Genomic DNA, 13988 nt, shown 5'->3' on the forward strand with positions numbered 1-13988 from the left:
TTTGACACCTGCGTTTGTGGGCGGGTCATGGCTCTTGCCATATGGAACTGATTTCACTTTCTTAATGCTTTTTTCTTCAGGCATCGTCTTTGCAAAAGTTCTTTGATTTTCCTGATCCTTACCCTACCTTTTTCTGGATAATTCCTATACCTGCTAAAGATCTCAGTTTAGTCAATTTCTCTGAGGGGGTGTTCCCTGACTTTCCGTAGACAGAATTAGGTACCCTTGCTGTGTGCTAAGTGCCCTCTACTTCCCTTTTAGTAGCACTTATAGGATGTATCCTGATTGTTTATCTCTTTGTCTGTGCTACTAAGCTAGGCTTTTGGGGAGGGACTGTTTGTCTTGTTTACTTTTGTAACTCCAGTGCCTAATAGGCAGTCAAGTATTTCTTGAATCATTGCAGTTGCTGCAGATACAGCCTCAGAAGTCAGGCGGTTGATGTCATCTCCTGACTTTAAAATGTAAAAATCTGGGCTTCCCTGGTGGCGCAGTGGTTGAGAGTACGCCTGCCGATGCAGGGGATGCGGGTTCGTGCCCCGGTCCGGGAAGATCCCACGTGCCGTGGAGCGGCTGGGCCCGTGAGCCATGGCCGCTGAGCCTGTGTGTCCGGAGCCTGTGCTCCGCAACGGGAGAGGCCACAGCAGTGAGAGGCCCGCGTACCGCAAAACAAACAAACAAAAACAAACAAACAAAATGTAAAAATCTTTCAAAAGACGTCAGCTGCTACTCAGCTACAGCTGATTGTGGCTGTGTGGCTGTGTGACTGTGTGATCCCAGCGTTGCCAGAGTGTCCAGCCTTTTCAAGGAAAGTTGGAAATATAGTTTCTTAAAGGGTTATCTTCCAGTTTTTAAGTGTGGTCAATGGACTAAAGTTTTATTAAAAAAGAAAAAAGAAACTTGGGGCTTCCCTGGTGGCACAGTGGTTGAGAGTCCGCCTGCCGATTCAGGGGACACGGGTTCGTGCCCCGGTCCGGGAAGATCCCAGATGCCGTGGAGCGGCTGGGCCCGTGAGCAATGGCCGCTGAGCCTGCGCGTCTGGAGCCTGTGCTCCGCAACGGGAGAGGCCACAACAGTGAGAGGCCCGCGTACCGAAAAAAAAAAAAAAAAAAGAAACCTGGGCCAAACATAAGTCACACGTGGGCTTCGCAGCCATTGATATGGAATCTTTTGTAAGTGTTGTAGGGTTCAGAAATGGGCTTTCTGGAGAATAATAGATTTTGAACTGGGCCTCTGGATGTTTGGAAGTTGAGTGAGAGAATGGAAAGAGGTATTGTGGTTTGGGAAATAAGACAATTCCAGGGTAGTGTTTGTTACTTTGTGACCCAGTGAGGAGGAAGGCATGAATGATCCTTTCCGAGAGAACAGAAGTTTAGGTGAGATGGTAGAAGGGGGCATGTAAAGGGCAGAGATGTTTGGATTTGTTACAGTTAATTAATAAGAAACTGTTTGGGTTCTTGATCAGGGAAACTTCAAATATGAATGACATATTAGCAAAGTTAATTGAGTATCCTTTTTTTTTTTTTTTTTTTTTTTTTTGCGGTACGCGGGCCTCTCACTGTTGTGGCCTCTCCCGTTGCGGAGCACAGGCTCCGGACGCGCAGGCTCAGCGGCCATGGCTCACGGGCCCAGCCGCTCCGCGGCATGTGGGATCCTCCCGGGCCGGGGCACGAACCCGTGTCCTCTGCATCGGCAGGCGGACTCTCAACCACTGTGCCACCAGGGAAGCCCTGAGTATCCTTTTTTAAGGGTGAAATGGAGGGTAAAAGACTGGAAGGAGGCTGACCACTAAAGACTGTAAACTCCATCCAGATGTGAAATGAGATGTAGATTTGAAAATATTACACACAAACTTTGCCTATTTGAGTAATTTCTGTTACTTGATCACTTATGATGAACAATAATCTACTACTAAGTATTTAATACTTACATAAAAGAAGTTTCCTTAAAGCAGTGAAAAGTCAAGTAACTTGTAAAACTACTAAAGAATGCAGTGCTTTAATAGTACTAAGGTCTATTGTTCATTATGAAGCAATCAGCGATCTCCTTTCCTCTAGCCTCTTCACCTTCAGTCCTTCCTGTATACTGCCAGGTTAATGTCATTTGGAATGACATTTTTTCCCCTCACCTTATTTCTAGGTTTAAAAGCCTACAGGGAGCTCCTCCTCTAGTTTTTCGCATTTTTTTTCTTAAGTATTTAGTTGACATGTATCTTTATTTTTTTAAAATTTATTTATTTTTGGCTGCGTTGGGTCTTCGTTGTTGCGTGGGCTTTCTCTAGTTGCAGTGAGCGGGGGCTACTCTTCGTTGTGGTGCGCGGGCTTCTCATTTTCGTGGCTTCTCTTGTTGCAGAGCACGGGCTTTAGGCACACGGGTTTCAGTAGTTGCAGCATGCAAACTCAGTAGTTGTGGCACAGGGGCTTAGTTGCTTTGCGGCATGTAGGATCTTCCCGGACCAGGGCTCGAACCCATGTTTCCTGCATTGGCAGGCAGATTCTTAACCACTGTGCCACCAGGCAGGTCCCTGTTTTTTTGCTTTGTTGTGCCATTTAATGCCCTTGAATTTTGTTTTCTCTGTTCTTGCCTGTTTGCTTTGTGAAGCAAGGTGATATGGTGGAAAGGGCTTGGTTTTTAAAGTCATACAGGCCTGAGTCTGATTCCACGCTCCGTATGCCTCTGAGATTTGAGCTTTTCAGAGCCTCTGTGGTTTTTTTTCTGGAATGGGAGGGATAATATCTACTTCAGGGGAGGAAATGAAAGCTTGTTGAATACCTATGCAGGCTCATTTCCCACTCCTTTGCAATGCCAGTCTTCTGCCCTGGTACTTTGTATCTTTCTCATGGACGTTTTATCTTCCCCAATTCCTTTCTGTTTTCTTGGATTCTACCATTGACTGTTGTTCACCCACACTTAAGCACTCTCTCAAGATTATATTTAAATTTTCTTGGCTTTTTTTAAAGTATCATTGCCTGCATTTATCTCTCCCTGGGCACTGAACAATGATTAATTCCTGTGGATTCTTTATTTTGACCATTTTAATTGACATCCAATGTTATTTTTTTTCTTCACAGACTTTAACTATATTCTAAAATTCATTTTTGTTTTAGATGTCTGGAATTTTAAACATTTTCAAGTAGAAGTAGTATTATGTAATTTTTAGGTTCAAGTCTATACTTAAAAACTTCTTGTTTTAATTTAGGATATCAGGAATATGTTTACCTTGCTTTAACATCAATGGATCTCATCCTAAGATAAGTTTAAGATTAAAAAAAAATGTCCCAGGCAACTGTATAGGGATTTCAGAGGACAAGACCTAGGCATTAGTATTTTTTTTTAAAGCTCTTTAGATGATTCTAATGTGCAGACAGGGTTGAGAATCACTGCTTTAGGTGCTAGAGCTAAAGGATTCTCATTGGTACCTTTTGCTCAAAAATGAAGTGGCATTAGTGTCATGAGAAGTGTAATAGGAGCCATAATCTAATAGTGCTCATTGGAAGTTTTCTGAGTAACCAAAAGGTACAAACTATTATTTAGGTTCTTCAGAATGGCTCATGTAGTGGTCATATGAATAATATATTTATTTGATCAGTATTTAATAAGTACCTTTACTGTGCTAAGCAACAGGAATAAGAAAGGTACACATTCGTTGCCTTTGCAGTGGTGTTTAGATTGGGAGGGAGGAGAGGAAGGAAAGTAAATTGAATGTAATGTTATATAGCACTAGGCAGAGGGTGAAGGCAAATAAGTAGAAGAAAGATATTCTAGGCAGGAGAAAAGCATGCCATGATATGGTGGTGAGAAATAGTGGCACACTTGCAGAACAGGATGTAGTTTGTTATGTCTGGAGGTTCTGGAGGCTGTTGGGGAATTGGTAGGAGGTGAAGCTGGAATGGTAGGAGCAAGGTCATAAATAAGCTTTTTCAAGTTTAGGCTGAGACTTCATTCTTTGGGATATGGGGAATAACTGAGATTTTTAAATCAGGTGTCTTATCAGAATGAACACTCTGGCTGTAGTTTGCTGAGTGGAAGAGATGACATCAGAAGCAAGGAGACCAGTGTTTTACTGTTAGAGAGTCCAATGGCTAGATTAAGAGCATATGAACAAAGACAGTGGTAGCTGGGTTCAGGAAGTGGAAGTACATGTACCTTATATATTGAGATGGTAGATATACCTGGATTTAGTTACTTAGATATGAAAAGTTTTGGGTCTTGTGTGACTCAGGTTTCTGATTTGGGCCTTTGGGTATCTGATATAGTGTCATTGACCAAAATGGGGAAAACAGGAGATAAAGCAGTTTTCTGAGAAGTGTGAAGAGCTGTTCTGGCATATTGAGTTGGAGGTGCTGTGAGATATCCTCTTGAAAGGAAGTGGAGATGTGGGAATCATTTATCCAGAGGGGGCATGTTACCAGCTTTAATAGATTTACTCCATGAATACTGAGCACATACGTTGTGCAAATTATTCTAGGTGCTTAATATTAATCAATGAACAATGTAGAGATCCCTGCTTTCATATAGTTCACATTCCTAGTAGCAAGGGACCAATAATTTACATCAAAGTTATATAGTATCTTAGATGATTAATGCTGTGAAAAAAGTAGCAAGATTAGGGGGATCTGGTAGAAAAATGACATTAAGAAGACATTGGAGGTGACATTGAAGGGTTTAACCATGCAGATACCTGGAGAAAAGCATCCTGGGTGGGCAGTTGCCAGTGTGAAGGCCTATGGCTCATCTAAAGCATGAGGTCAAATGTGACCTAATTGCTAACCATGGTTTGCTATCAAAATAGTTACTGAATGAATATAAAGAGTGAAAGGAATGCATTTGGGAAGGAGGGAAAGCTATTTCTCCTGTGTGTATTTAATACTGGAAGCTGGCTAGAGCAATGTACAGAGTTTCTCTGTAGTCTAAGCTGCTATTATAACCTTTTAGATAAAATGAAAAATGGATCTTTCTCTGTTGCCTTGCCTGTGGATTCAAAGCATGAATAGTTTGACAGAAGAATATTGCCTGTGACTTTCCAGTTTCTCAATTTCCAGGCTACTCTTACCGAGAATTCAAGTCCTCCGTGTCATCTTCGCCCTCAATTGAAGCTAACATGACAGTGGTTGGGTAGCTCAATGGAATGCTCTAAGAAAGCTTATTTCTTCCTGGACATAAATATACCATGATGGTATATTAAACGTACTCTATTGAATATGGCATAAGAGAATGAGATTTTTTGTAATCTACGACCAGTTATTAGCAAACTTCTAAATGAAGCCTACATTCCCCACACTGAATTCTAATTCTATTCTCTGCTTAATTGTCATGTAGAGGGGTCCTTCCATTTTTCAGTTGTATTCAGTTTTCATACGGTGTTGGATCAGAGAACTTTACTGGAGTACTTCTGATACTTCCCTAATGGGAGGAGATTAGTGAAGTGATGACAGGGTAAGTAACATGATCACTTCACTGGGAGTCAGAGCACCTTAGTTTAAATTTAGCTGACTGGCTTCAGTTGCAGAACTGGTCAATAGCCTAAATCTGGATAATGTCATAAACATGTGCCGCTAATCATAAGGTTACTGTACTCATCAGTTATTTTATTTTATTTATTTATTTATTTTACATCTTTATTGGAGGATAATTGCTTTACAATGGTGTGTTAGTTTCTGCTCTGTAACAAAGTGAATCGGTTATACATATACATATGTTCCCATATCTCTTCCCTCTTGTGTCTCCCTGCCTCCCACCCTCCCTATCCCACCCCTCTAGGTGGTCACAAAGCACCGAGCTGATCTCCCTGTGCTATGCGGCTGCTTCCCATTAGCTATTTTACGTTTGGTAGTGTATATGTGTCCCTGCCACTCTCTCACTTTGTCACAGCTTACCCTTCCCCCTCCCCGTATCCTCAAGTCCATTCTCTAGTAGGTCTGTGTCTTTATTCCCATCTTACCCCTAGGTTCTTCATGACATTTTTTTTTCTTAGATTCCATATATATGTGTTAGCATATGGTATTTGTCTTTCTCTTTCTGACTTACTTCACTCTGTATGACAGGCTCTAGGTCCATCCACCTCACTACAAATAACTCAATTTCGTTTCTTTTTATGGCTGAGTAATATTCTATTGTATATATGTGCCACATCTTCTTTATCCATTCATCCGATGACAGACACTTAGGTTGCTTCCATCTCCTGGCTATTGTAAATAGAGCTGCAATGAACATTTTGGTACATGACTCTTTTTGAATTATGGTTTTCTCAGGGTATATGCCCAGTAGTGAGATTGCTGGGTCATATGGTAGTTCTATTTGTAGTTTTTTTTTTTGTTTTTTTTGGGGGTACGTGGGCCTCTCACTGTTGTGGCCTCTCCCGTTGCGGAGCACAGGCTCCAGACGCGCAGGCTCAGCGGCCATGGCTCACGGGCCCAGCCGCTCCACGGCGTGTGGGATCTTCCCGGACCAGGGCACGAACCCATGTCCCCTGCATCGGCAGGCGGACTCTCAACCACTGCGCCACCAGGGAAGCCCTATTTGTAGTTTTTTAAGGAAACTCCATACTGTTCTCCATAGTGGCTGTACCAATTCACATTCCCACCAGCAGTGCCAGTGTTCCCTTTTCTCCACACCCTCTCCAGCATTTATTGTTTCTAGATTTTTTGATGATGGCCATTCTCATCAGTTATTTTAAAGCCCTTTGAAAGTTACAAAAAAGATTCTTTGAATTCAAGGTGATATTAGCATATTCTTCCCTTATTATCCTATAGTACCTTCGTTATATCCTCCTGCTCTAATACCTTTTCCCTTTTCTGTTGTTTTAATTAAAGATCTGGCTTAAAGCCAATCTTCTTTACAGCCCAATGTTCTTTCTTTCGTATGTAATCATCAAACTGTGTCTTCTGTTTTGTTTTACTAACAGTACAGGGTTGCATATGGAATCGTCTATTTATATTACTGCCTTCCCCAATTATATAGACTTCTTTTTTTAAAATTAATTTTTATTGGAGTATAGTTGCTTTACAATGCTATGTTAGTTTCTACTATACAGCAAAGTGAATCAGCTATATGTACACATATATCCCCTCTTTTTTGGTTTTCCTTCCCATTTAGGTCACCACAGAGCACTGAATAGAGTTCCCTGTGCTATACAGTAAGTTCCCATTAGTTATCTATTTAATACATAGTATCAGTAGTGTATATATTTCAATCCCAATCTCCCAATTCATCCCACACCCCCCTTCCCCCTTGGTAGTCTAGGTTTCTTAAAGATAAAAGAAGTTTAATAATTTGGCATGGGCCTTATCAGTGGTGTTTGATTTTTTGGGGTGTTTTCTACTAGTAGGTGTAATTATTTTGCTACACCAAGTTCTGTTTAATTTCACCATTACATTGTGTTCTACTATTTTTATGTTCTTATTCTGAAAATACACAGTAATTTGGATAGAATAAAGAATTATATTCTGATATTGCTGTTTTGTAAAAGCAATAAGTATGGTAAGAGTACATTTAAAAACTGAATACCTGCAGATTCTGTAAAGATATTAATATTTCAGTATACTCACTGGTAAGAGGTAACTTAAAAATGAAATAATTGATTATGAGATTACTTTATAGCCTAATATTTCTATTTAATCATTGTAATATAGACATGTAAGCAATTTATTTGTTATTTGTAAAGGAAACTAACTTCCTTTTATAAAATTATTCCTATATTTACAGTAATCGAAATTTTAAATTAAGATCTTTAAAAATTGTCAACTTTTTAAGGTAAAAGAAAATTTACCTTATTTACTAAACATTTTTGTTTGAAACTGAGATTTCTGTAGCTCCAGGTAAGGTGAATATTCCATTGGGGCATCATCAGATATGAAGTCAAATATGCAAAGTTGTCATAGGATTAACTATAGGAATTGAAATTTTGGTAACAGTAGTGTAATATCTTGCTGTTCTGTGGATGCTCTCTGTTTCTAGTAGAAATTAAGTTCAAAATACAGATTGATGCCTTACAGAAGTGATTGTTACATTCAGCAAAGTCAGCTGGTGCCAGATAAACTCACGTTAAAAAAATTTTTTTAATTGTGGTAAAATATACATAAAATTTTCCTTTTTAACCATTTAAGCGTACAGTTCAGTGGTGTTAAGTATTTACATTCACACTGTTGTGCAACCATCACCACCACCCAATGCTTTTCATCTTCCCAAACTGAAACAACATACCTATTAAACAATGACTCCCCATCAGATAAGTTTGCTTTTATTTAGGTTTTTTCTCTGTCTCTGGATTTTAACTCTGATTCATTTGCTTACATTTAGCTCTTCCACAACTGAATTTAATTGGCCTCTTGTCTCTTGATGATGTATATTCTAGACAGTGCTATTTTGACTTTCTGTATGATTATGTTTCTGTTTTTTGCCTTGTTCTAGCAGCTTTGTTTCCAATTGCTAGGTTTTCATCAAAATTAAATACTGTTACTTTCTTTGCTGCTTTTTTTTTTTAGCTTCTGTAAGCTGTGGATTTATTAATTAAAGTAGAAATACTGTGAGGTAATTGCAATAAAATTTTTGCTATTTGTCTTCCAAACTGCCAAGCAGAAAAAGGCAACTAGATCAGGAGTGACCTATAAATTTAAGACTAAAAATACAGTCTTATTTCTGCACTCAGCTAGTGAGGCACTTCTCAAAATTTCTATAAAGCAATTAGGTGACCCTAGTCTTTCTAGTAGACCCACTCCTCTATCCTTTGAATTTCATGTAAAGTGGTAGGTAGGGCTACAGCCTTGAGTAGATTTGGAGTCACTTTTTTTTCAAACGTAAGAATATTTGAAATACTTGGAATTTCCTTTGTTAATCGTACATGCCCTTTTTTTTTTTTTAAATTTTACCTAAGCCTGCTCAGTGTACTTTGTATATTTTAAGAGAAAGTCATTAAAAGTTCTCCATTAAACTTATACCTAATAAGTTTGGTGTTCTTTGATGAGTCAATGATTACTGGTTTGATATTGGGATTACTTTTGAACTTGGGACCATTTATTGCCAATATAAAACTGTAGCGTTTTCCAGACTGAGGATGCCAGATTTTCTTTCAATATGTGAGGTATTTTAAAGCTAGTGTTTTTAATATTCTAGGTAAAAATGACTTAAACATCTAGTGCAATCCTTTCAGAGAAAGGATAAGAGTTATGCCCTGTCCAGCTCTCAGCTGGCAAAGTTAGGACTAGAAGTCTTCTTGATGTAATTTTGTTGTTCTTACGAAACTTGAGTGGCCTCTGGTGGTCAAAGTAATATCTTCTATTTTCAAAGATGTGTTTGAAGGGAGTCTTGCTTATTAAGGCGCATAATTTTTTATTTTGAGAGTTTTATTTATACAAATATGAAGGTTTAGTTATTTTTCTCCATTCGTACATACAGACACAAATCCTTATGTCTGTATTTTCCCGCCCACCTACAGGAGATTGTTGAAAACTTTAAATTTGATTCCTGAAGAGACTCAAGTAAGTAGTATAGTAATTATTCATACATTCTTTGTGGGCAGCCAGTAGATTTCAGTATTTTATTGCTGTATCTAGTTAAGAAACTATATAGGATTTCTTTAGAATTCTTGTAGTTTATTTTTGTTTCTCATTAATTATAAAATCTTACTTTTCCTTATGTTCTCCTTTAGTTCATTAATTTATAGTCATAATTTTTGCCATCAATTGACACATTATACTTATTGAATGATTTTTCAGGACCTTTAAAAACAGTTTCTTATTTTTATAATAGATAATAAGATGTATAAAACATGCAGTGAAAATATTTACCCTCCTATACTCCAGCCACCCCATTTTTCCCAGACGCAGGCACGGTTATGTTCTCTTGCTTACACTCCCAGAACTGGTCTGTGCAAAAGCATATATGTATTCATAACTTGCCTTTTTACTTCCAGAGTGTCAGCATACTCTACATGTTAGATTGCCCTTTGCTCTTTTTTACTTAGCAGTGTATCTTCGCAATCTTTCTATATTGTTATATATGGGATTATTTTTCTTTGAAATGGTTTGCATAGAATTCCTTTATGTGAATGTACAGCACTGTATTTAACCTGTACCCTCCTGAGGGACATTTTAGGTTGCTTTCAGTCTTTGCCATGCACATGTACAAGTATACGTAGAAGTGGAATTGCCAGGTCAAAGCGTATGTGCATTTAACATTTTCAATAGATATTGTCAAATTGTTCCCAGTCTATTCCAAATTATACTTCCTCCATTAATTATGAGTGTTGCTTTCCTTATTCTCATCAAAACAGTTTGCTTTCTTCAGAGCTTTGGGTACTCCATTATAGTTTTAGTTTTCATCTTCTTTATTTTGAAGAAAGGTGGGCATCTTTTCAAAAGATTGAGCCATTGTGTTTCCTTTTTTGTAAACTGTCTTCATATCATATGTCAATTTTTCTTTTGGGTTGTTGATTTTTTCCTGTGATTTGATTTCAGTTTGTTGCTGTTACTATTTCTGTGTACTGTATCTTAAGTAGTATAAAACCTAACTCATTCTTTAGACTGAAACCCTTTTACTGAAACCTGGATTCAGTAAAGGTAGGTGAGGAGAAGCAATGTTGACTATTTCTTTTCCATGTTGACTATTTCTTTTCCTTTTAAGCTTCCATCAGTTCTTCTACCTAAAAGACTGGTTACTTTGAAATAACACTGTTAATGATGTCTGATTGTAGAGTTAGAATTCAGGTTGATGTATGCATAATGTTAAAAGCTAATTTGTAATTTAAATTAACATTTCCCTAGGCATCTTTGGTTAGTTAGTTCATTTTATTTGGTCTAATTGTATTAGAAAATATTATAGGTTTGTTTGTACAGAGAAAATTAAGATTGATTTTACTATGATAGTGTTAAAAAAATATTGCTCTCATCTTCCAGTCTTTGTTTTTTCCTTAGCCTAAACTAACCTAAACTATTACAGTTCTGTGGGGCCGAAATGGATTGTCTATTTCTTTTTCTTCCCCCTTAGTATTACATCAGAAAGAACCACCAAAAATCTCTTGACATATGGCTCCTCTGAAATATTTTTCATCTTCACTGATCTGTGGACTATGTATGTGGACTTGTTGCCTTATTTTCTATGTACTAAAAGGCCATAACTTGGTACCTGTTCCATTTTCACTTCTCGCTCATGATCATCCTTCTACACATCAGGATGGTTCACAGTTCTAACCTGTTCCATGATTACTTCACCCTCTCCCAGTTCTGCCCTGTTAACCATTTGTCATCTACTCCAGGGCTTGTCAAGCTATTCCCTGTGGGCCACCTGCCTGGTTTTGTAAATAAAATGTTTTGGGAACATGGCCACACCCATACATATATATATATTGCCTATGACTGCTGTCATTTATACTACCAAAATTGAGTAGTCGTGACAGAGACCTGTGATCTGCAGGGCCAAAAATATTTGTCTGGTCCGTTAAAAAAACATTTGCCAACCCCTCAATTACTGTATCACCATTTCATGTAAATGACCTTTGGGCTGTTTCCTGTACCCTATTCTCATCTTCTGTCTTATTTGCCTTGTTTACCTGTTCACAGATGCTCTTTCATCTGGACTCTGTAATGCACTGCATTAGCCCTCTACCCAGAAAATGTCAGCTGTCTGTTAAAGTAGGAAGCCTCTCTCTGCATCCCAAATGGGAAAAATGCTGACAGAACTTTTAATTTCAAATTTTATGAAGGTGCCTCTGCATTAAAATAAGATTATAATATTAAAAACAAAATCAAGAGTGGTTTGTCTCAGGGTTTGTTGAGTGTGTTTTGTGGGGGGGGGGTTTCCTATTTATTTTGGCTGCGTTGGGTCTTTGTTGCTGTGCACAGGCTTTCTCTAGTTGTGTCGAGTGGGGCTACTCTTCGTTGTGGTGCATGGCCTCATTGCGGTGGCTTCCCTTGTTGTGGAGCACAGGCTCTAGGTGCGTGGGCTTCAGTAGTTGCAGCATGTGGGCTCAGTAGTTGCGTCACGCGGGCCCTAGAGCGCAGGCTCAGTAGTTGCAGAGCTTGGGCTCTGGGGCATGCCGGCTTCAGTAGTTGTGGCTCGCGGGCTCTAGAGTGCAGGCTTAGTAGTTGTGGCACATGGGCTTAGTTGCTCTGTGGTGTGTGGGATCTTCCCAGACCAGAGCTTGAACTCGTGTCCCCTGCATTGGCAGGTGGATTCTCAACCACTGTGCTACCAGGGAAGTCCTGTTGAGTGTGTTTTTACAGGAGTGTTTATTTAGTATTTTTTTCAGTTAAAAACACTTCATTGGACATAAAGAGACAGTAAGCTCCAAGGATGTAGAAAAGCTGAAACTACTGTTGTACACACCATCCAGCTTTGCTTATTAGCCTTTTACACTGTTCATTAAAATGAATCTTTTCTAATTTTTACTCTATGAGAATGAAAAATCTGTGGTCTTATGGATCTTCCCACAGTTGATGAGAATAAGGTCTTTGAAGCTTTTAAATAGCCTTGGAAATAGAAGGAAGGTGGGGCTTTCTATTACATTTTTTTTTTTTAAGAAAATTTCAAATTGTTTTGAAGAATTGCCATAATCATTGTTTTTTCCTTTTGGTCACTTACATTTTTTTTTTTCCCTTAAGTATCTCTGGAAAATATCTGTATTAGAATGTAATCATTTACTTTTTCCTTTTCTTCTTTACTATTTCATAGTAACATAAACCCATTATTCTTTGATTTCTTTTTTTTTATTCTTTAGTGGCTTACAGAAGAGATGAAATGTGGTCTGAGGGACGATATGACTATGAAAGACCTCCAAGAGAAAGAGTACCTCCTCGAAGTCACCCCAGTGTAAGTTATTCTTACCTGTAGAATAATTCAGAACCAAGTGTCCAAGTGAATTTTGTCTACCAAAAGCTAGTTGAAATGTAGATAGATCAAGCTTATCTTTTAAAAGTCAAAAGTTTGAAAATGAAAGGCAACATTTTATTTATGTAGAAAATTTGTATTTTATATTTCTTGCTTAAATTTCTAAAAGGGAGTTAATTTGTGAAGAAAATTTGAGGTTTGATAAAGCTCAGACCATCAGTTAACAAAGAAATATTTGAGCACCTGCTCCTACTATTGGCTGTCGCCTGTTTTTCTATATTCCTAAAAATGTTTGCAAATTGGATATATGAAATTCTAAAGTAGGAGGAGGTAGGCAGTTTCTGCTTTGCTGTTCTACTGCTTGTCTCTTTGTTGCTCTGGGAATTGGTAATTTTGAACCAGTCCTTTTCTTTTCTAAAGGAGCTTGCTGTTTTGCTTATTATTGTATTCCCAGCACTGTGTATAGTACCTGGCACATAGTAGGAGCTCACTGTTTATTGAATGTATGTATGCTCTCTTTCTCTCCTCAGAATCCTCTATAGAGACCCAAGGGAGGGTTTGGGTAAGGTCAAGAAGCTGTCAATCTTATTAAACTTTTGCTTAGGCCCATTCTAAGCACCAAGGGATTGGGCTCATGGTGATGGTATATGGGTATATTATGGATTCATTATACACTATCAAAGGGCACAAATATTAGTTTATATGTTAGTTATTTTTTGTATATTTTGTAAGTAAATCCTACAACCCACTTAAATGAGTGATATCATCTTCATGGTTGTCATCTGGCCTGGGTTACAGCTTAGCTTGGGGTTGATCTAAAATGAATTAAGTTGGAAAAAATGAAGAGGCCGTCCATATTTCAGAAGGGGCAGACTTAATTATTATAAAATGTCATTTCTTTCCAGGTTAATTAATAGTCTTGATGTTTCTAATCAAAATCTCAATTTAAAAATTTTTTCAGCTTGATAGAATTATTTTGTAGTTTACCTAGAGCAAACAAGTGATAGATAAACAAGGTGTAGGACTAACACAGGGATGGGAAAAGGGATGAATTTTTTAAAAATTATTTTTTTAGGTCCCTTACTCTCCCATAAATATATCCCATTAGAAATTTGGGATACTTAAAAGAATTTTCTGTGTGGTTATGCCATTAACTGAATATATAGTTG

The 13988-nt window shown here is 38.1% G+C and overlaps 1 protein-coding gene across 7 annotated transcripts in view; it reads left to right on the forward strand.

Moving 5' to 3' along the window:
* The window catches only part of PPHLN1 (periphilin 1), a 144444-nt gene that overhangs the window by 1253 nt on the left and 129203 nt on the right, over positions 1-13988 (forward strand). For all 7 annotated transcript variants that reach the window (XM_082665326.1, XM_082665328.1, XM_082665329.1 and 4 more), the window contains one exon: positions 12710-12801. In XM_082665326.1, the coding sequence (XP_082521452.1) occupies positions 12730-12801 (72 nt within the window). In that variant the 5' untranslated portion in view covers positions 12710-12729. The remainder of the gene's footprint in view (positions 1-12709; positions 12802-13988) is intronic.

The sequence above is a fragment of the Grampus griseus genome (genome assembly GCF_964374135.1).
Source record: "Grampus griseus genome assembly, chromosome: 11".
NCBI classification, from domain to species: domain Eukaryota; kingdom Metazoa; phylum Chordata; class Mammalia; order Artiodactyla; family Delphinidae; genus Grampus; species Grampus griseus.